The sequence below is a fragment of the Sebastes umbrosus genome, chromosome 4 (genome assembly GCF_015220745.1).
Source record: "Sebastes umbrosus isolate fSebUmb1 chromosome 4, fSebUmb1.pri, whole genome shotgun sequence".
Taxonomy (NCBI): domain Eukaryota; kingdom Metazoa; phylum Chordata; class Actinopteri; order Perciformes; family Sebastidae; genus Sebastes; species Sebastes umbrosus.
In genome coordinates, this window is record NC_051272.1 from 13,737,342 (window position 1) to 13,758,355 (window position 21,014).

Consider the following 21,014-nt stretch of genomic DNA (forward strand, 5'->3'; position numbering starts at 1 on the left):
TGCTCTGATGAGATCACCCGTCAGCAAATGAAAGTGGGGGGGCTCTGGGTGCTGGCAGCGTGGAGGGAGATTGAACATTGTTCATTTGCATATACTAACCGCAGTGTAGTGATACAAAGCCGTTTGAAAATCGGCAGTTTCCCATTAAGAGTAACTTTACAACCCCTGAAAATCTTGTTTTTGCTGACCGTCATTGCTTTAACTTTTCACCTTCCTGCAGCGATGTAAAAGTGCACCCTAGGGTGTTTCAGTACACTGTGACATCACTATGTTGGGTGTAGCTACACGTGCAACATAGCACACTTTAACCACAAATCCCATCCATCAGTGATGCACAAATATTTAAAACTTTCAACCAGAGTGGGTAACAAAACATTGCTTTTCAGCCTGGTGTTGAATTACTCTTTAATTTCTTAAAATGATTTGATATTACTTGGCAGTGAAGGAGTTATTAAAATGCTCAGGGCTATTTCATTAAGTATCAATCACCAGCACTTACTTCATACACAAACACAGACACTGAGAAAGGGAGATAAACTTCCCTTTTTCAGCAGCTGTCTCTTTTTCCAGGAAGTATGACACGTTTGGTCTGCTCCAAGTGGAGCCGAAGCAACTGGCCACAGATGTGACAATAAAAAAGGAGAACCTCAGGTCATAACAATACAACACTTTTATTGTGAATATATATTTGCACAATAATCAACACCATATTATAAACATTTTTCTTTTCTTTCATTTTTCTCTTTTATACAGTAAATAGTATTAGTGTACAAATGTATACAAAATTTATTCAGGCTAATCAAGTTACACAAAAGAGTAATTCTTGTACAGTATTAAAGCACAATCAGATATCGGAGGGACACGCACATGCCTGCACATAGACACGGGACCCCCGGGGTAAAACACGAGTCAACACGCGACTTCGATAAGACAGGCATAACCTGAACACTCAACAAGGTCACCATGAAGGCGAGGTGGAGAGAACCCAACTTTAATTGTTAGAATAGCTAAAAAAAGAGAAACTTGATTGTGATATTTATGACTTATGGTAATGTAAGGCAATGCTAAATTACCACTGGTAGTAGTGTATTGTCGAAGTTCTCTCCAACAGGCCCTGATGCTGATCAGAGGCATAGACAGCGTTCAAACACAGAACAAGCTCATCCCATGACATTGCAGCGTTTCGACACTGAGCCTTCAGCGTCTGCTTCACAGCACTTTATAGAGCAAAAACAAAGAGGAAACAAGCATAAGGAGAACAGCAAGGAGGAGGAAAACAAAGAAACAGTCATTTTGATATGCTGATCTCATTCACAAGTCATCTTGGCTCCTGAGTCTGGTGATCCAGAAGGGGAACAGAAACAGGACTAATAAAGAGAGGTGCTGGAACGCAAGTCTGGTTTAGGTTTGTTTTGACCATGGAGGAAAATAACATTTATCTCCCATAATCAAAATCACTCGTCGTCTCTACTGAGGCCTGGGCCACATAAATTAGAATAATTGCAGCAGATTTGGCCCATTTCACAACATATTACTGCAAGGGCTTACCCTCTCTCTGCTATACTGCAGCAAGCATTAGCATAGAAGCATACATGGTGAGAATACAACTCTGATCCGTTGTTTCAGTCAGGTAACAGACTGTTTGAGCTACTATGTAGGCACTGGGAATTTGATGCATCAAATTGAAGACAACCAAAGCTGTCAGACCAAGTACAAACATATTTGAAATTGTAATATCCTAACAGATTTTGACTTACATGATCTCACTTTTTTCTCTCAGCAAGGTATCTAAGATATCTATCTATCTAGCTAACTTGAATACTGATGCGCACCCACGTCTGAGGAATCTCTTAAAATAAACTAGCCTGCAGATTCTCTGTAGTAGGTTTGTGTGGTCCTTGGTAGTGTGTGGAGCTTTGGTGTACTGGTGTTGTCTTTAGCTCTGTACTGAGCACATGCTGCTACGATACAACACCTAGCTTGTCACGTAGTTGATTTTGAGTACAAATAGAAAAATAAATAAAAAATAGATAGGTACAGTACATTTAAAAAACACTCAAACAAATAGGGATACTCTTCATAGTTGCACTGGTTGCCAAAAATAAACAATCATCGCAGCATAATGATTCATACGCAGTAAGTATAATAAGCAACAAACAATAACAACAACTACACGAATCAACGCTGTCAGTGAACATACAGTCTTTGAATGATATTTAGTTGGCATAGTGGGACTCTTCAACCTCTGCTAAATAAATCAGAGAAACAAATGAGGCAGAATTAAAGGGTTTGGTTAGCTCTTACTCTTGCACCATAGGAGAGTATTAAGGAGTATATCGTGGAAATGAGTGCAGCTGAGCACAGTAAATGTGTCTCTATTTTTGAACATGACATGGAGGAAATGGATGCGCACCCTTTGGCATTGGAAAATGGAAATGTTGATACTGTCGTCAGAAAAAGAAAATGTCTTGTTGCAAATACTCTGCATACATCCTGGATGAAATAACTGGAGTGTCTTCTGGCCTCTTGTGGGATGAGATGATGATCAGTGTGTAAGTGTATGTGTGTGTGTGTGTGTGTGTTGGGGTCATGAGTGTTGTAGAGATGTGACGAGCCACAGCAGCAGTAGTTGGAGCCCAAGCATTGGCCAAAGACACGGGCTCAGGCAGGTCCCTCCTCCGCAATCAGAATCATCTTCCTGTTGGACAAATCAGTTGTCAATCAATCAGATAAACAGTCTTCTCCTACATCCAGTAGCTACAACTACCACCATCACCACTACTGTTGCTACTAACAATAATGAGTATCTTATCCTATTCTATCATAACATACCTTACTGTGTTCTATTGTATCATATTCCTAAGCCTACCTGTCATGTTAAAGGTACAGTTCAACATTTTAGGAAACATGCTTATTCACTTTCTTACCAAGAGTTAGATGAGAAGATCGATATCACTCTCTTTGTGCAAGAGTGGTGTCAATCTACCTCATCTGACTCTCAGCAAGAAAGCAAACAAGAGTATTTTAAAATGAACTTCTAATTTAAAGGAACAGTGAGTAGCATTTAAGGGAATCTATTGGCAAAAATTTAATATAATATCAATATGTATGTTTTCTTATAATATATATATAATCACCTGAAAATAAGAATCACTGTGTTTTTGTTACCTTAGAATGATCCGTTTCAGGGTTTACATTAGCCGGCATATGACGGGTTTTTGCCGGTATCACGTGTGGTTGTCCAGCAGATGAAATTATCAACGGCCAAAATGTCCGTTGGGAAATATGCAAAATAAATCAATGCAGCCCCGGCTTTGTAAATGGGACACAAACAAAGTGGCTCAGATCAAGCCACTATAGGTACCAAATGTTTTTTGTTGTTGTTTTTTTTTTTACAATCAAAGCTTCTATTGAGGGTTTTTCTTGAATGAAGCTTTGTCGTCATATTTCATGACACAAAAACAGAAAAAAATGTTTTTGAATGGCTGAATGCCAACAAATATGGATTGAAGCACAGTATTTTTTTTTAGATAAAAACATGTTTTTCAATACATTTGGACATTTGGACTTCGGACTGAGATAATTACAGAGACGCCTCCACACTCGCTGTGAGTGTTTGAGAGAGACAGAGAGAGGAGAAGAGAAGTTGGACTATTGCGCGCGATGTTTCAGTAAGGTATTAATACAAATTTGAATGTCAATGTTATGAATGAAGCTTCAAACTATTCAGTAGGCTACAGCCCTACGAGCGACACAACTCTATTTTGAAATTGAAAAATGCGGAATTCGGACCAACCAGCGTATTCTTTTTTTTTTTTTTAGACACCGCTAGATGCCGCCAAATCCTACACATTGCTCCTTTAAATGCTCTGCTGCAGTTATAGAGGCGTTCCAAACCTCATTCTGCTTTCTGTGCACATGTGTGTATGTGCATGCCCCTGCCTACAGTGTGTGTTTTTTTTGTTGCATTTGATGGGAGTATTCAGGATATCCGTGCATGCCAAAGGCCTAGGAGAAAGAGGTGGGTGTTTTCCGTATTCAAAGGGCAGGAAACCCACGTGGAGCTTCCTCTGTTTACTCCAGTGACAAAATGGACCGGCCTAGACACAAAGTGTCTTCCTATGAGGAGCTGAGCCAAAAGTAATGGGACAGATGGATAGAGGAAAAGCGACGCTGCCTACTTTTACTCTGTTCATCTACTTCCTCAGCCATTCCTCCCCTGCCCTTTGCTTCCCAGCGCAGCCTCTCCACAATATAAACACACAGGCACATGAATTAGTGGCCTGTTATGTATGTGATCTACGCCTTCAGAACACAATGAAAGGCTGAGTTCACAAAGATATGGGAAATATTTTTTCCAAATATTTAGACGTCTTATAAACTGTTGTAATTTGGGTGGCGAAGCAATGATCTCACACACAAGTTATCTACCTTGCTCCTTTGTTTTACCGATTTACCTCAAATGGTACAATACATGAACTTCCATCCAATCTCTTCAAGGGAATCTATATAAGGGCATTTGCTACTGTAGCAGGTCTGAATATTGCATTGCAATCCCTGAAACCCTAAAACACTTCTCAGTTTGAGGCAAAATACATCCAAATGTGCTTATATATTTGGTTGACAAAGCGTTTAGCAATGAAAATAAAAAGATTATGACTGCATATATTTATACATAGTTTTTTTGCTGCTATTATTGAATGGTGGTGGTGGTGATGCTATTATATCAAATTGATATAACACTTTTAACTGCCAAGATTCAATCTGCTCCATCTGTTGGGGTAAAAAAAAACAAAAAACAAGATGCCAAAGAAAGATGTAGCATTCTGTGAGGGAGATAGGCATGCAACAAAGAAATAATTACCAACTGTTTGCTATTACGGTGTGTTATTTACTTAATTCTAGTGGGCCATTTCCTTCTCAAATTATTTTAATGTGTATGAAAAAAAATGAAAAATGGTAAATGCATCATAAAACATATGGAAATAATGTGCAAATGTACATCGATGTGTTTGAGAGAAAGCTATTCAGGTGGATCAGACTGAGTAAACAACCAGAACATCATCATGTTTTAGGTTGGTTAGAGTCCATGTTACTGGGTAGAGATGGGATCGGTACAATCCAATATCGGTATCGGGTTCCGATATGACGTAATTCACATATCCGCTATCGTAATTAGGTCACCGATCCACGTAACGATCCATATATGTATGTAATAATACTGGACAATGTTCCTCCGGCTGTGTTACGGCTGCTCCAAGCCCAGAAGTCCATTACTATTGTTTGCATTTTCAAAGTAATGGTCGTCCAGCTATCAACCAGGCAAACATGGCTGACCCGCCGTTTGCTTTATTACAATGACGGTCTTTTGGCGAATTCAAACATTCAACTAGTGTGTCTGTATAAACTGACACTGCCTGCCGGTTGTTTTATCACAGTCAGTGACGGTCTTTTGGCTCTTTAAACGGACGGTGAGAGTCACTTGCGGTTCTCTCAATAAACCATTCAACATTTAGGCAACTTCTAGTGGGTATTAATAACCTAGCTTGTCGTATATATAATGCTATTCCAGCTAATTTCTATCTGTATGGTAACCATAGCAACGTCTCACCACTTCCTCTAGTCAACGTCCGACACAAACAGACCTCTGTCCTCGCCTTTCATTACTTGATCAAAATGAATGTGTTTATAAAACCATCTGGTCACACCACACACTATTCTGTACAAAGCAGATTTGAACGTATATTGCTGTTTTTTAACTTATTTGATAGGGTTTTCTGATGGTGTAGATATTTATTTCTCTACACAGTTCTTATACTCACTTTGAAAACTCACTCATGTATAGAAATCTACAAGTTGATAAATGCCGTGCACTTGATTTGTTCAAGTTTTTCAAAACATTGAAGGAGTTGCCATAGCAATTTGCACTCCTACACCTGCTTGTATGTGAAGCCTACTTAACCTGCAGTTCAAATAAATTGCTTTGGATGCATTCAAAACTTAATGCGGAATTGAAATGGAAGGCAAATTTTAGTCAATAAGAGCTCTAATATTGAAATTACGTTGGTATTGGCAGATATCCAAGTAATTCAAGTATTGGAAACAGATAGAAACTGAAAAAAAAATGGATTGGTGCATCTCTATTACTGGGATGGGTGGTGCTTGGATGGTTGTAAAATAGGTTAAATGAGGAATGATCCAGCAAAAACTACATAAGAAATATTAAGAAATAAATTAAAATGTACAGTTACATCAAACCAACCATTTACTACTTGATTTGGCCTTGCTAAGCACATTGCGATGGGAGAAGGAATCATAGTGGTTAATAATTCTGCATGTGAGGACACTGACCCTGAACTCAGCACCAGAAACAAAAAGAGAAGTGTGGGACTCAATGTAGAACCGCTGCTGATTGGACACAAGGGCTCATCCTACCAGACAAGAGCAGCAGCCATTGGGATGCAGAATCAGAAAACAAGAATGAAAGATGATGAGTGAAAAGATCATATAAAGCAAGACAAATGAAACAGTAGATTGACAATTGCGTGCAAAATTCATGATATAAAAAAAGAATTGCAAATTGATAAATAAAAAGTGAATGAATGAATCCAGTATGGACCAGAGTGAAAGATGAAGCAGTGCTTTGAATCTCTGCAGAAAGCTGATGAAAACCAGACAGAATTGACGGAGGCCAACTGTAAAGCCCCACTAATAGAGGGCTGTTTCCAACAATGTTCTCGGCACGGTTGGAGGCACATGTGAGGTTGTGTCTTACGTTTTCGTTGTTGTCGAAACACACGTCCGGCCCTTTGCGGTATCTGGGATTCTGAGCGAGCTCGCACGGATCTGGACCTTCAGCTGAACAGACACACTCAGGAAAAAGTGATTTACCATTAACAGTGTACATTTAAAACGTATGTGGTGACGTGGTGACCTCTTTATTTGCATGCAAAAAAGCTTTATGTAGTTCCAACTCATCGGCGTTGGCTGGAAATACCCTGATTTATTTGTTCCAGATATTTGATTTAAAGACTTATGATAATCCCATGCAGTTTGAGGCAAGTCATAGTCAAGTCAGCACACTAACAGCTGTTGTGTTGCCATATTTCTTATGCTAAATGCAGAACCTGTGAGGGTTTCTGGACATTATTTTTCATTGTTTTGTGTTGTTAAATGATTTCCAATAATAACTGTATACATAAATTATACAGCAAGCATATTTGTCCACTTCCATGTTGATAAAAGGATTAAATACTTGACAAATCTCCCTTTAAAGTATATTTTGAACAGATAAAATAAAAGATAAAATGTGTGATTAATGGTGATTAATCATGATTAAATATTTTAATGGATTGACAGCCCTAATATTTACTATTGCTCCTTAATGAAGCAAAATAATTTTTTATCTGATTACTCGATGGAATAATCGGTAGGATACTCGATTAAAAAAAATAATCAATAGCTGCAGCCCTGGTGTGTATATATATTGAGTGTGCTACAGCAGCATGTGTGCATCATATGTGTGACAGTGTTTGTGTGTGTGAGTAGTGTCCTTATTAGCAGCTGGAGGCCCTTGTTGTGACCCCATGGTGGTGACCTCTGATGATGACATCTCTACTGTTACACCAGTAGAAAGCATCTGTCAAACAGATATACAGCATATACTGTAAAAATACACACACTCATATTGTACATGCACACTCCTGCTCTTAACCTTAATTCATCCTGATGGCAGCATGCTGGCCAGATGAATTAAAACATAGAAATGTTATCTGGGCGTAACGTGAGACGGGCTTTCATTTGCCGTGCATCTGGTTTACTGTTCACCCGTGAACATTCAGGAGGGACCTACTGCGAACTCCTTAGGTGTGTGTCCTTGTATTGAGGGTTTAAAGCCCCCCTGTCATAGGGGGGATGGATGGAGGGCTGGAGAGTAAAAAGGAAGTGTAACTCTATGTCCGTTTTTTTTATGAGTGGAGTGAAAGGATACAGGGTTGTTCAGCCTGTCGCAGAGGCCTGGGGTCGCACGACAAACACGTTGCCTTGGCATCAGTGATCAGGAACACTAGGTTGGTGTTTGGCAGCTTCTCGGCTCGATACATCCTAGAAAGCACACATTTGCACATACTGGTAAACACTGTATACAGTATTCATACAAGATACCTGTATTATGCAGCTCCAATTTACATGCAATAGCAAATTCTCTACAACATATTTGATTTGCATATTGAGTATACATAATACACACATACGTGTACCGTTGTGCACATATATATATATATATACATGAATACTTCTTCTCTCCTCTTGGGATTGTTTTTTTATCGTAGTCATGAAAGTTTCTGTCTACAGTCGTTAACATCGGGGGGTAAAGCACCAGACACGTGGGACTCATAACACCCAGTAATTACAGCCATATTTATCCCGCCCCGACAGCCCAAATTGACACAAGAGGAGGTTAGAGCAAAGTGGATGTGCAGTGGTCCGTGAATGTGTGTATTAGTGAGTTTGAAGTATAGCCAGAGAGCGGAGGAAGAAAAACAGATAAAAGAGCTTTTGTGCTTCCCTCTGCAATTCCGGTCAGTGACAGATCAAGGTAATCTGCGTCTGATCATCAGAAAACAGCTGCCTGAAATCAGGCTGGAAACCAGAAAAAGGGGCCAGGAAACTAACACTATTCTGGACCCATCCCCGCAGACCATTAAACAGAAGGATGTCAGGGAAGAAGAAGACAGAGCAAGAGCTGGAGAGCTTAAATAAACAACCCAAACAACCACTGAAATGGGAGCACATGCAAAATTGTACACATGTGACAAAACAGCCACATACCTGGAACAGTTTCCACAGTCCAGGACACCTGAGTAGGATCTTTCATCATTGTCAAAGAAGTACTGAGTCTGCTCTGTGATGCAGCTTTCCTTAAACATGGCATCTGGTATGTCATCATCTGCTGACTCCGCTGGAAATAAGAGACAGGTTTAATAAAGGAAAACACTGGAAAGGATTAGGGAGAAAGCTGGGGGATTAAAATCCATCAAACGCTGACAGGTACATTTTACACAATCGCAGCTTTTGTTGCTCACCTGCCTCTAGAAGGTTGGGGAACATGAGACCAAAGAAGAGCTGCTGGAGTATCGACCTAGACACACACAGAGAATGAACAAAAAAACAAAATGAGTCACATGGATGAGTCAATAGACCATCTTTATCTTATTTACATTGAACAACAAAACACTGTTTAATAACAGCCACCCATCTGTTTAAGGCTAGAGTCACCGCTGATGTAAATGTCAAGGGAAGCATCAGTCATTCTATTTTAAAAGTTGGTTATATTGCAGTAGGACAGTCATACAGATAGCGTTGCAGTATCATGTTGTGTAACTGCCGTTGTCCTACAGTAACCCAGCCAGCTTCATCCCTCAACAACATACAAGCCCACTGCCATACAAACTCCTAACCTAAAGTACAAATGCACTCCCACTCTAAAACGCACACGCAAACACACACAAAAAGTGGAAGACACAAAAACAGGAACAGACAACCTGAACACTCACCAGGCAGCACTGGAGGCCCACCAGCCAATACTGAGCATGTCTGCAATGGTAGGCTGGAGGAAGACAGGAAAAGACAGTCATGTAAATTGCAAAATAAAGCAGTGAGGGATGAAAAAACAAAACGACTGACCCTTCGCTAAGCCCCTCCTTAGAACGGCCACCGTCCAGTCCTACGATAGCAACCGTAACTAGGCGCAGGAGGCCTGTCAAGCTTTCAGCGGTGTGTGTGTGTGTGGAACCTGCGAGTCCGACAGCAGATATCCTCAAAGTTTAGAGGGGAGTGTTGGATTGTTTTCGCTTTTCCGAAGCCAAAAACGCAAGAGGAGAGATGTCAGATAAGGATTAAACAGTGTGGAAGACCTCAGTCACAGATGAATCCGTCATAGATCAACAAAAACTCCTGCGTTTGCTCCAAAGTTAGACGCTAATAACGTTAGAGAACAAAGACGGTTGATTATTATTATTTGTGAGATCCAGTGTATGGATCAAGTCCACATGTGCTAGCAATGGACCGTTGAGCTTTTCCCTTGATTTTAATGGCCTCTTCATTCACAATACTGTATTATATTACATTACATTACATTATGTAATATTGTAATCCTTTCTGTCTACTTCTCACTGATATTTCAGAATGATTATTCCAGAAATCTGCCATTATTTCCTTAGGAATATCTCTCACTGATATCGTTGAAAATGCCATATTGACATGTCGGGTGCGAAAGCTTGACAGGCCCAGCAACAGTAACCAAGGGGGGAGGGGCTTAGTGAAGGGTGAATTCAGTCATTAATCATGATTTTTTTTTTTTCATTTGATTGTTTTATATTATTATTACCAACTAGGAAATAATAAAAAAAATATATAAATATTTGAAACTATAACAATCAAGAAACAGTCAACAGTTTTTTTTTGCCTTACCAGCATGTAGAACAAAGGCTAAGTTACTGTAAAGGCATAATTGTGTAAATGATAATTATAAGAGCGAGAGAAAGTGACTGCTGTCTGACAGCTTGTGTTGGTGAGTATCTCACCACATAGACGGAGCGGGGTCCTGCTGCAGCCTTGCTGTCTTTCTCCGGGTCGCAGACAGACTGGTAGTCATAGGTCTTGTTGAAGGAGTACAGCGAGGTGTTGACCAGGTTGATCATCAGCACAGGATCCACCTCGCCAAAGAACTGACCTATCTAGACGAGTACACACACACACACACACAAAACAAACAGTCAATAAGTAGTGTAAGACTCAGCTTGTACAAACAAAACATACAGATGTGGATATCTCCTCTGACGGGGCTTCATAGTCTTGGTCATTCACCGCTGCGTCGCATCAGCCTACTGAAAATTTGCATTTACGTGCTTAGCCAATCAGGATGAGCCCATTCAACCGTTCTGTGGCAGCCCGCATAAACAGATGGCAGTCAACCTGTCACTCTTCCACTTTGCTTGCACTGTTATGCCCTTCCACCCTCGGCTCAAGCAGTCTGGATAGGTGGAGAGTGGATGTGTGCTCCAGTGTTACATGTGTTGATGTTATGCTGCTGTAAGTGTCGCAGCAGGTTTTGTGGAACAGACTTTTCTCGCTGAGCTTAAAGACCAGTTTAAAGGTGAAGCCTGTGTAACATAGAATGAAGGTTGCATATGTATAATATACAAAAAACTTCTGCATGATCCCAACAGACACTAAATGTATCACAAGATGTGAAAAAGAGATAGGAGGGTGCTTGGTCAAATGCTTGAAGACCATAAACTGTATTCCAGACATTTTGATGGTGGAATGGATCAAAGACAGCAGATGTCCTGTCCTGACTGACATGTAATGTTTCCAGACCCGCTGCATGTCCCACCACTGACACACAGGGGCATTAGCAGCCTGAAAGAGTGGAGTTAACACAGCAGAGATGACTTCTTGCATACACTGGGGACTCACTTCACTACAGCTTCCATGACTGACTAAAACCCATCAGGACCTTCCCTTTGATCCTCCTCCAGTGGAGAGTGCTTTACTTTACTGGAGACATGGATGTACTGCTGTCCTACAGGAGCTTTCAAACAGCTCACAGCTAACAGGCCATTCTCATAACTTAGCTGAGTCATAAGCCCTTTATTTGACCTCTATATGAGATTGATGGATCCATGTGACAAAGAGGAGCTAGGCATGAAGAAAGGTAGAGAAAAGTAAGAAATATGAATGCTGGCAAAGTCTCTGATTTAGTGCTGCCCCTTCTTAGACGACTAATCGGTTGTTTGGGTGTTAGTCGGCTAAGATTTCTTTAGTTGATTAGTCATTTTTTTATGCTTTTTCATGCCGAATGACTTATTTCAAAGAAACTTAAGAGCAGATCTCTGGTAAACACAAAATTTAAAGTGGTACTTTTGTGTGAATCTTTGTGGAGAAACTCTGTTTTACAGATCTGTCGATTAAATCAACTAATCAATTAGTCGACAAAATCGCATGAGTGCTAGTCGACTAAGAATTTCTTTGGTCAAAGACATCCCAACTCTGATCTCAACCTGTCTGACTATGTGACTACAGATGTTTTATTGTGTATCAATTACAGATCATTTGGAGAAAGACAGCAGATAAGTGAAGCATACATGGTGAAGAAAACGGCTTCCGCTAACTCACCAGTGTGATATACTCATCCTGGTTGGACAAGAGAAGAAATCCCCCGTCATCCAGGATCACACAGTCTACATGCTGTAGGGTAAAAAGATAAAACAATTTAAAAATGCGATTAAAAAAGTGGCAAAAATGTGAAAATTGAAAAATCATCTTTCAGTATTTTAAAAAGAGATATGAATCAAACTTGAATACATCAATATATTGCAGGCAAATCATAACCATAATGGTTTTTTCTCCTGTAAGATTTGTAATCAAAGCCGTCAGCACAGTCATGATCGGGGGAAAACATCTTAGAGAAGACAATAAACAAAACATTCTTAGATAAGATACAATAAACTGCATTGCTGTACCTTGTCATTCCTCAGACAGCCACAGATCTCATCCTTGCACTAAAAGGTAAAAAAATGAGCCAGACAAGAACTTAGTATTGTACACCAATAGCAAAATGTGTCAAAGAAACAAACCTTATTAACTTACATTCAGCTTCAATGTAGCGTTCATAAAACTGTTCATCCAGAAAGAGACATTGAGTTTCACTCCCACCACTACAGAACAAACCACAAAAAAAAGCCATTATTGAGTTTTTTCATTTATGTTGCATCGCAAGAAGCAATCAATCTCAGATTAGCAAGACTGACCCGCTGGTTTGAGCGTGACTTCGTCTATCGTGAGCTCCACTGCTTTGCTCACTAGAATACCGGTCTCAGAAACAGACTCCCGGCCCTCTGCTGCAATTGAGAAGGGATACACGAGGGAAGAGAAACAATAATAATCATGGCAATTTTACTTAAATCATGTTTGAAAACGCTTGGCAGAGAACACTTAAAGATGGGAATCACAGTAAAAATGGGAATAATCGCTCTCCATTGTGGGAAATTCCATACATTTTTAGCTGCTTGTAATTTATGTGAGTGGAGGGGAGTCTGTGAGGCCAGTACATGTGTTAATCCAGTCAAGTGTAGCTGAAAGTGCAGCTACATTACACTGACGTTTGCCTCTCCTGATGTCTGTTAGAGAGATCAGTGGAGATAACAGGAAGTATACGGGAGGGTGGGAGGGGATCAGCGCTGAAAGACACAGCGGGAAAAGGAGAAGGATAAAGAGTGATATCAGAGGCCTGAGAGTGTGATCTTTGCCAGCAGGATTGGGATGACGTCCAACGGCAGAGAGCAGGACAGGCTCAGTGCCAGACCACATTGAAGATCCTCATACATACACATATTCAGACCTTTCAGAAAACTTACGGTTGAAAGATGGAGCTGTGAAAATATATATTTCATTGTCCAGGGTCCTTTTGTAGAAGCTGGACTCGTATGTCTCAGGATTCTCCATCCACTCCTCCCCGGCACTGAAATATAGTCACATAATATTATATATGGACCATTATATCCATAAAACACCAAGCAAATGTGTTTGATCCATCTGAACAATGTATATTATAATCTATAGCCAAATGTTAGTCATCGAAATGCAAGTCACACCCAGTGTAGTTGATATATTTCAAGTGCACGATCCAGTAAAAGCAATAACTGATCATATTTCATGTTTTATAGGCAGGAGGAATATGCATTCATCTTCAGTTTGGACCAAGTGGAGCCTCCAAAATGTAGTTCAGACAATAGTAGCAGCAAGGAAATTGAGGAAAATGAGCTGCGTTTGGCTGCTGGATGTGTGGATTTGACCCGTGTCCTGTACTGGCTTGGCAAGCTCCGGGAGTTCAGCTGAAAGCCTCTAATCCTCTATGTTCTGGAAAATAACCCAGTGGAGCAGGTGAGTAAAGCAGCCAAAAGCGCTCAACCCAAGCGCATTACAGTCTGTATCCATTTCATCTCACACATTTACACCACCGGATATTTATGCAAAGCCCGCCGCTGCGCTGTTTCACGACGCCAGCACTAACGCAAGAAGTGAAACTGAGTAGAAAAGAGGGGAGCGTACCTCCTTGGGTAGATTCTTGTGATTCCTCCGTCTGTCGCTACGAACCTGGCCACTATCCCGTCCCTGAGAACATTAAAAACAGCAACCAATCAAACATTAAAGCCAATCGTGCTGACGAATATTAGAAAGAGTGTTTGTGAAGTATGAGACCAAGCTGCAGGCATGACACAAATTGTTTTGTGCCCACAGTCACTTGTCTCTTAATGTCCTAATGTTTAACAGACACCCTGCAGTGTGTGTGCAAGTGTGTGTCCAGATTATTTTAGACATGTGGGCATATCATGAAAGGAAACGCACTGATGTAATTATTTTATTTTCCTCTGAAAACAGCATGTCTTGGCAGGGCTCAGTATGGTTGGGTGTGATGTGCATTTTGTGCTTTGCTTTCATCGTGTTTCTACTAGTTATACATGATCAAATCACGCAGAGTAGAGACCAAAGAAATAAAACTCTGGCTCAGTTAGTCAGTAAATTGTGCATGTCATAAGCATCAGCTATGGTAGTCCAGAGACTTCCATATAAAAAGAAATACTTATTTTTAACAAGTATAGATAAATAGTGCGAGGTAAAAAGAGCAGGACGTTTTGGCACTCACACTGTCTGCTCGTTCCAAAGTTTAACCAGTTCGGCTGTCAGACCTGCGTCCAGGATTAGTCGATTCACCATGGACATATTACCTGTGGATTGAGAAGTATTTCGCATATTGTGAACATCACAAAACAACAATAACAGTGCTTGGTAGGGAATGGAAGCAATGCCAGCCTAATATGTACGATTCTTGACAGGGAAGATGGATATGCTTTTGGCTCACTACTAATGTGCCACTGAGCAATGAAATTCTTTTTTCAGCAGATATGTTCACTGGCTAACAGAAATAATAGTGAGGAGACAAGTGATTAAGTGTCTGACTGTGAAAGTCAGGCTGAAAAAGAGCAGGTGTGTTGAGCCAAATCTTCCCCCTGGATAAACGAGAGATCAAAATTTTGTTCTCATTTCACTAGTTAGGAAATCATCCAGCAGGGAGACGTGTTTTTGTAGGTCTTCTCTGAGTGATTATTAGACAGCCGCACAGCAGGAAGTATTTTGTGAAGGATTGGCTGTTGCAGCTTTAGGGGAGAGATGAAGCCAAAGTTTTGAGTTTGAACCCCATTGTCAAGAAAAAAGCTTAAAAAACGCTGTCAAAAACGTTAACGCAGTTTCAACACAGTTTCAACACAGTTTCAACACAGTTTCCCTCGAGCGTCGTTTTAAATCATAACTTTTTATGAGGACTTGAATGTGACTCAAGAAAAAAAATTGTGAGATCATACTGCGCAAACAGCAACAAGAAAGGCATTAATGCATACTTATATGTCTTGACCTTGGGTTCAAATGGATCAAGGATACCTAGATCCATTAGCTGGATGATGGTGGTAAGCCATACTAAGGGGGTGGTGGGGAGAGATCCATTAGATAATGACAAATCATACATCATGAGTCACTGCGTAGCATGACAACATCAGGCTTCTAGGAAACTCAGTCGATTGGGCTGATGTCACTCTGCTTGGATCGCACTAATCTAATGACCAAAGTAATGCTCTGACCTTCAGATGCTGACCATCGTGATATCAGAGTGATTAACAGTAATACATACCCTGAAAGTACACATACACACAAATTCCCACTTTCATGAAAAAGTGCAGCAAACTGACATCACAACCTGTGCAAATGTGTCCAGTGAAGTAAGTAGTGAAAAAGATGCATGACTCACATGCATCTGGAGTGTCGCTATCAATGTACTGGCTGAAGTCGAGGAGAAACTGGGAGTTGTTGACTGACAACTTCATCTCTTTGCAGTACGCCCTTAAGGAACAGTATTGATCAGTTTCAATCTCAGCCCCTTGTTTGTTCCTGTACAGTGACAGTGGAATGTATAATGGTGTCAGGATCACTCACCTTGGAGCGATGAAGGTGTAACCAAACTCGTCAAACCTCTCCTGCTGTATGCTTTCCAGGGCTTTTGAAAACACAAAAACACTTGGTTTAGGCTGATAAGATTACTGATAAGATAAGAGATTCCACATTACATTCACTTTCATAAGCCAAAAGTCTGTTTGGCGAAGTCCAAATCAGAGCTTGCGCTCAAAACTTGCTGAGAGGTATGTTTGATATATTTGATACTTTTATATATGTTGCTGTCGAAGTGTTTTCGCTTTGACTCGGCACTGATCGACTGTGTGCATGAATTCCCTCTCCTCCAGTTTATCTCCAATGACTTAAAACGCCACTATTTTTGTGGACTTTATTCAGCATATTCTGCATGGTCTCCTCAGCCCAGATGTCAAGCAAACATCGGACTTGTGCAGGACTCCGGGTCAGTCCTCTCCCACTCATGTTAACCTGTCATTTACCTGTGTCCATCTCAACAAATACCTGCACAGGTAGCCTGCGTTTTGGTTCACTTGGAAATGGTCAGAGACCACGTCTTGCAAGCGGTCTCCAACCGATTGTTTTGGTCAGCAGAGTATAATTACTGCATTCACAACCGCCCGAACGAACCACACCAGAGTTCGATTAAAACAGACTAAGGCTACGTTTCAAAATCACATACTTTTTCTTTTTACTTTTAGTACATACTGCAGTTGCCGTTACAAAGTACGTACTGTTATATGCAGTATGCACACAACTGGGAAATACTACTTCGTCATAACTTCAAGTGTTGCGCCTTGAACTTTGGCCCTCTTGCTCATATATCCGCTGCACAGAGAATTGGATTGTGGGTCAGAAAAGACAGAAAAGCATGCTGCAAAATGCAACCGGATGTAGTAGGACATCCTGGTATTTTTGGCATACTGCATTTGAAATACTATGCATTGGGAGATACTAAATCTCTTTCTTGCATACTAAATAGTATAGTCGTATGGGTATTGGAATGCACAGTAAATGTTGGCTTGTGAAAGCACCCTAAAAGTGTGATCCCTATTTATGAAATTATGTCAATGCAATACTATTTGTGCTGTGAGACTACATGAATTTAGAAACACTTGACAAGTGGATGGTCATATCAAATTTCAAGAAATGAACACAGTAGTGAACATACATAGCTGAGAGGCCCTCTACACACACACACACACACACAGACATTTAAAATATTGGACAGATATGAGGTGATGGATTAAGGTAGAGAGTGTGGATGGAGGTGCAGTGGGGAGGCATGAGAGAATAACTGAGTGACAAGTACTTGCCTTCTAGCCCTGTTGTGACCCCAGAGAGACACAGATGAGGAGAGGAGAAAGCAAGAAAGACAAAGGCTGATAAAAATGCATTCATCGTCTGACAAATGAGGTCATACCTTGGAAAATATGCTGAAAATTGTAAATATTTCCCACAGTAGGTAATAAAACACTACGCTGCAGTGAAAGAATATTAGGATCTAATAGACAGACTTGCAATAGATTGAGTGCACTTTCTAGGAATGCAGAACAGGAAATGATCAGGCATGCAAAGGGAATAACATGTAAACATACGTACAGTAGTAATAAAGAAAATTCCTTCCACTCTATGCTTTGTCTGCCCTGGCTCTGGATTTCCTTTAAAATAGTGTCTGGTAATTCTTATCTCATAAATGACATGACAGGCATGGACGGCCATCATTCACTGGTCTCTTAAAACGAAGACATTTTGGACATCGCCTTTAAAATATATTGAGTCGTGTGGTGCAGTCTGCGGAAAAAATTACTGAGCGCTGAGTTTCCTCCGGGTCATGGAAATCTGGTGCGGGATGAAACAATGTCCTTCACATAAAACGTAACAGGCACATTCAATGTCCCTCTGTCTCTACAGACTGGGCACGGTGTCTCTATGTCCAATTGCTTTCCACACCATGCATTCTTTCATGCTCTTTACTTCTCCGTCACCATCTCTTCAACCCCCCGTATTAGGTCACTTATTCAACGCATGCAGCATTTCTGCTCAACCATAATGTATCAGGAGGACAAGTGGCTGCAGAAACCACCTACTGCAGGAAAGCGGTAAGATGGATCGAGGTATTGGTGGTCTGGCTCCAGTGTGAAACTCTATATGGCTGTACAGAGTCCCAAACTCCCCATCGGAGTACTCTGTGGCAGCAAGGCATGGTGTGTTACTTTCTTTAACAGGCCTGTAAACGTTCTGACAGTCTTTATGGCACAGTGACAGACTCGTTATGGCAGAGAGGGAGTGATACAGAGGCCGAAACACTCAGTCAAAATCTCATCTGTTGGAATAACTGCACCATTAGCCGTTTATGTTTTGTGGTGTCACATCAAAGTTATGAAAAATCCACTAAAGCCAGATGGTTATGTGCTGATTCTGGTGTGTTTCCTCTAATTATATCCCTTGATCAAAGCGACTATCCACCCATGCATCTATAAAGTCATGATTAAGCATTCATACTTCAGAGTTCCGTCCATCCATCCACATGAAATCATGTAAATATATACAGGACAAACATGCTTATGGAAGAGCATCACAAGAGGAAGATAGAAAACACAGAATAGAGAGTACTTGCCCCAAGCAGAAGCTGTAGGATTCCAGTGTGGAAGCAGGACAGGAGAGAATAACCGAGAATCAGAACCAAAATGCAAAGAATTGTACAAAGAGTGACAGTTGCACATACTGTATGTGTGTATTGTCCTATTAGTTGTGTTCTGAGCTGAGAAGCATACAGTGAGACAGCCTTGAGAGCACAAACAGAGCAAAAAAAATAAGCTGTAGAAAAAGAAAAAGAGGGGGGACAGGAGAGATATTAGGAGGGATAAAGAGAACGAAGTGAGGACAGGTTTACAGATTAGATAGAGAGAGAGGAAAACAGAAAGACAGACAGAGAAAGCAATCCAGAGTAAAGTCTTTCTGCTTCGGATAGCCTGTTACTCCGTGAAACATTTAGGAAAGAAAAGATGGACTTAAAGTCTGGAACTTTGAGCAAATAACATAAAACGTTATTTTATAAAACTGTCAATCTGTGAAATAAAAGTCATGTTCCTCTGTGTCTTCCTGTGCTCCTAATAGCATTTGCAAGTTTTAATCATGCCCGAAGGAAAACAACCAATAGATGACGGGCTGTCTCTACAGCAGCTGTCAATCACTGCTCACAAAACTCGTGAACTCTGATCAAACGGTCAAACTAGGCAGCGCTGATCAACTATGAATCAATATTCTGTTACTGTAATGACAATAACTTTTTGTTTTATTATATTTGCTCAAAGTTACCGACTTCAGCTTTAAAGACATGGAGATAAAGAGATGGAATTGGCAACTGAAACGCAGCAAAATGTGTGGAGTGCAGAAGAAGGGGGAAAAAAGTTTGGCAGGAGAGGCGATAATGAGCAGGGAGAAGGAGGTCAGGGAAGTTTCGTCTTCTCCTAAGCCAGAAGGAGGGCCATCAGAGGGGAGCAAAGAAGGAGAAGAGCAAAATTGGACAAGATCAAAAGAGCTGGTGCTTGGGCTGGGTGTGGGAGAGGGAAAGCATGTGGATGAGAGTGTGTGTGTGGGAGTGCGGGGCGACTGACCAGTGGGTTACACTACAAAAGAAAAGCACCGTGGGGATCCCCTGATCTGAGCAGCAAATACAAGGGAGTGGTTGAGGGGTCCAGCTAGGAGCGAGTGATACAAAGCAAGAAGGAGATACTCGAGAGTACGACCCAAAGAAAGTATGCATGGGAGTTGGTTGTGAGGCACCAGCAAAATTAAATCTGTTTATCATGAGGGTGTATATGCTGTACTCACACACGGCTTTTTTCAAGTCTTCCCCCAGTTTGGCTTGAATGAAGTGTTCACTGTATTTCGGCAGAGCAAGAGCCAGGCTGCAGAAAAGACAATCACAGTCACGCAGTTTTTGCTTTTAAATACTTCAGATGGATGTGATTGTTACTGAATTTATATCAACCAAGAGAAAAAATACACAACTAATCAAGGTTTCCATGTTTTCTGCATGTTCAGTGAAAAGCAAAAAACAATCTCTTAAATGTATTTCCCATTAACCAAGCAGAGCCTGCTGTTAGAAACAAGAGAGTGACCCCTGTTGGCTTAAGTAGTGTCCTCCATCAGCTGGAGTGCTCTCAGTGGTGAGAGGCAGTGAGGCAGCTTAATGAACCATAAAGAATTATTACAAAATTGCTGAGATTGCTCACCTGTAATCTGTCCCATTGACCGGCGCAAACGTGTAGGTCCTGACTCCTCTATCGATGTACCTCTGCCAAAGATAATACACACGGCAACTGGCATTCAGAATTGCTTTGTAATGTTATAGTAAGCTGTGCTCATTTTGTATTGTTTATTGTTCAGAAAACATTCCAGGACATAATCAATATTTATTTTAAATAATAAAAGTATGTGAAAATCACAATTTCAAAACATTTGTATAAAATCCAGGTACAAATTGGATCATAAAAAGACAATTTTCAGCTCAACCGAGGAAGACTGGCACATAACCGGCAGCTCCTTTGTGTTATATCTCCATATTTCTCCTCCCTTTGTATAAGTGGATGAATATTCTGAGCTATCCTCACTGCAAGATGACCTTAATTACTGCAAACAACAGTGAACAATGCCTCCTTGTAGCAGGAAACGTGACAACTTTGTATACAGTGGAATATATAAGTCTCATCTTTTAGAAATGTTTTAATAAAATCTGTGAAAAAACAAAAGCAATGAACCCAACAAATGTCAAATAATATCCAACTAACTGCTGCCTCAATATGTTAATTAATTAACTAAATTATAAAGCCCCCCTTCAGTGTATTTTGGCATTTCTATGATATTTCATATTTATTTGAGTCATTTCCTGGCTAAGTTGATTAGCCACACTTTGCCAAAATGTATTTGACAAATAACTCAATTTTGTGCTCAAAGTTAAAAAAAAAAAAAAAAAAAGAAGGTTGTTG

General features: G+C 40.5%; 1 protein-coding gene across 3 annotated transcripts in view; it reads right to left on the minus strand.

Moving 5' to 3' along the window:
• Positions 1-652: 652 nt before the first annotated feature.
• The window catches only part of LOC119487239 (voltage-dependent calcium channel subunit alpha-2/delta-1), a 79,984-nt gene continuing 59,622 nt past the window's right edge, over positions 653-21,014 (minus strand). Inside the window, exons 22-42 of one of the 3 annotated variants that reach the window (XM_037767947.1) lie at positions 20,262-20,323; positions 19,858-19,934; positions 18,641-18,652; positions 17,337-17,345; positions 16,048-16,108; positions 15,863-15,954; positions 14,708-14,789; positions 14,113-14,175; positions 13,419-13,522; positions 12,813-12,902; positions 12,652-12,719; positions 12,525-12,563; positions 12,178-12,249; positions 10,584-10,736; positions 9,555-9,607; positions 9,084-9,139; positions 8,830-8,959; positions 7,991-8,103; positions 6,776-6,858; positions 6,352-6,431; positions 653-2,698 (exon numbers count right to left, since the gene is read on the minus strand). In XM_037767947.1, coding sequence (XP_037623875.1) covers positions 2,662-2,698; positions 6,352-6,431; positions 6,776-6,858; positions 7,991-8,103; positions 8,830-8,959; positions 9,084-9,139; positions 9,555-9,607; positions 10,584-10,736; positions 12,178-12,249; positions 12,525-12,563; positions 12,652-12,719; positions 12,813-12,902; positions 13,419-13,522; positions 14,113-14,175; positions 14,708-14,789; positions 15,863-15,954; positions 16,048-16,108; positions 17,337-17,345; positions 18,641-18,652; positions 19,858-19,934; positions 20,262-20,323 — 1,536 coding nt within the window. In that variant the 3' untranslated portion in view covers positions 653-2,661. The remainder of the gene's footprint in view (positions 2,699-6,351; positions 6,432-6,775; positions 6,859-7,990; positions 8,104-8,829; positions 8,960-9,083; positions 9,140-9,554; positions 9,608-10,583; positions 10,737-12,177; positions 12,250-12,524; positions 12,564-12,651; positions 12,720-12,812; positions 12,903-13,418; positions 13,523-14,112; positions 14,176-14,707; positions 14,790-15,862; positions 15,955-16,047; positions 16,109-17,336; positions 17,346-18,640; positions 18,653-19,857; positions 19,935-20,261; positions 20,324-21,014) is intronic. The other 2 variants (XM_037767948.1, XM_037767949.1) reach the window with 2 other exon arrangements.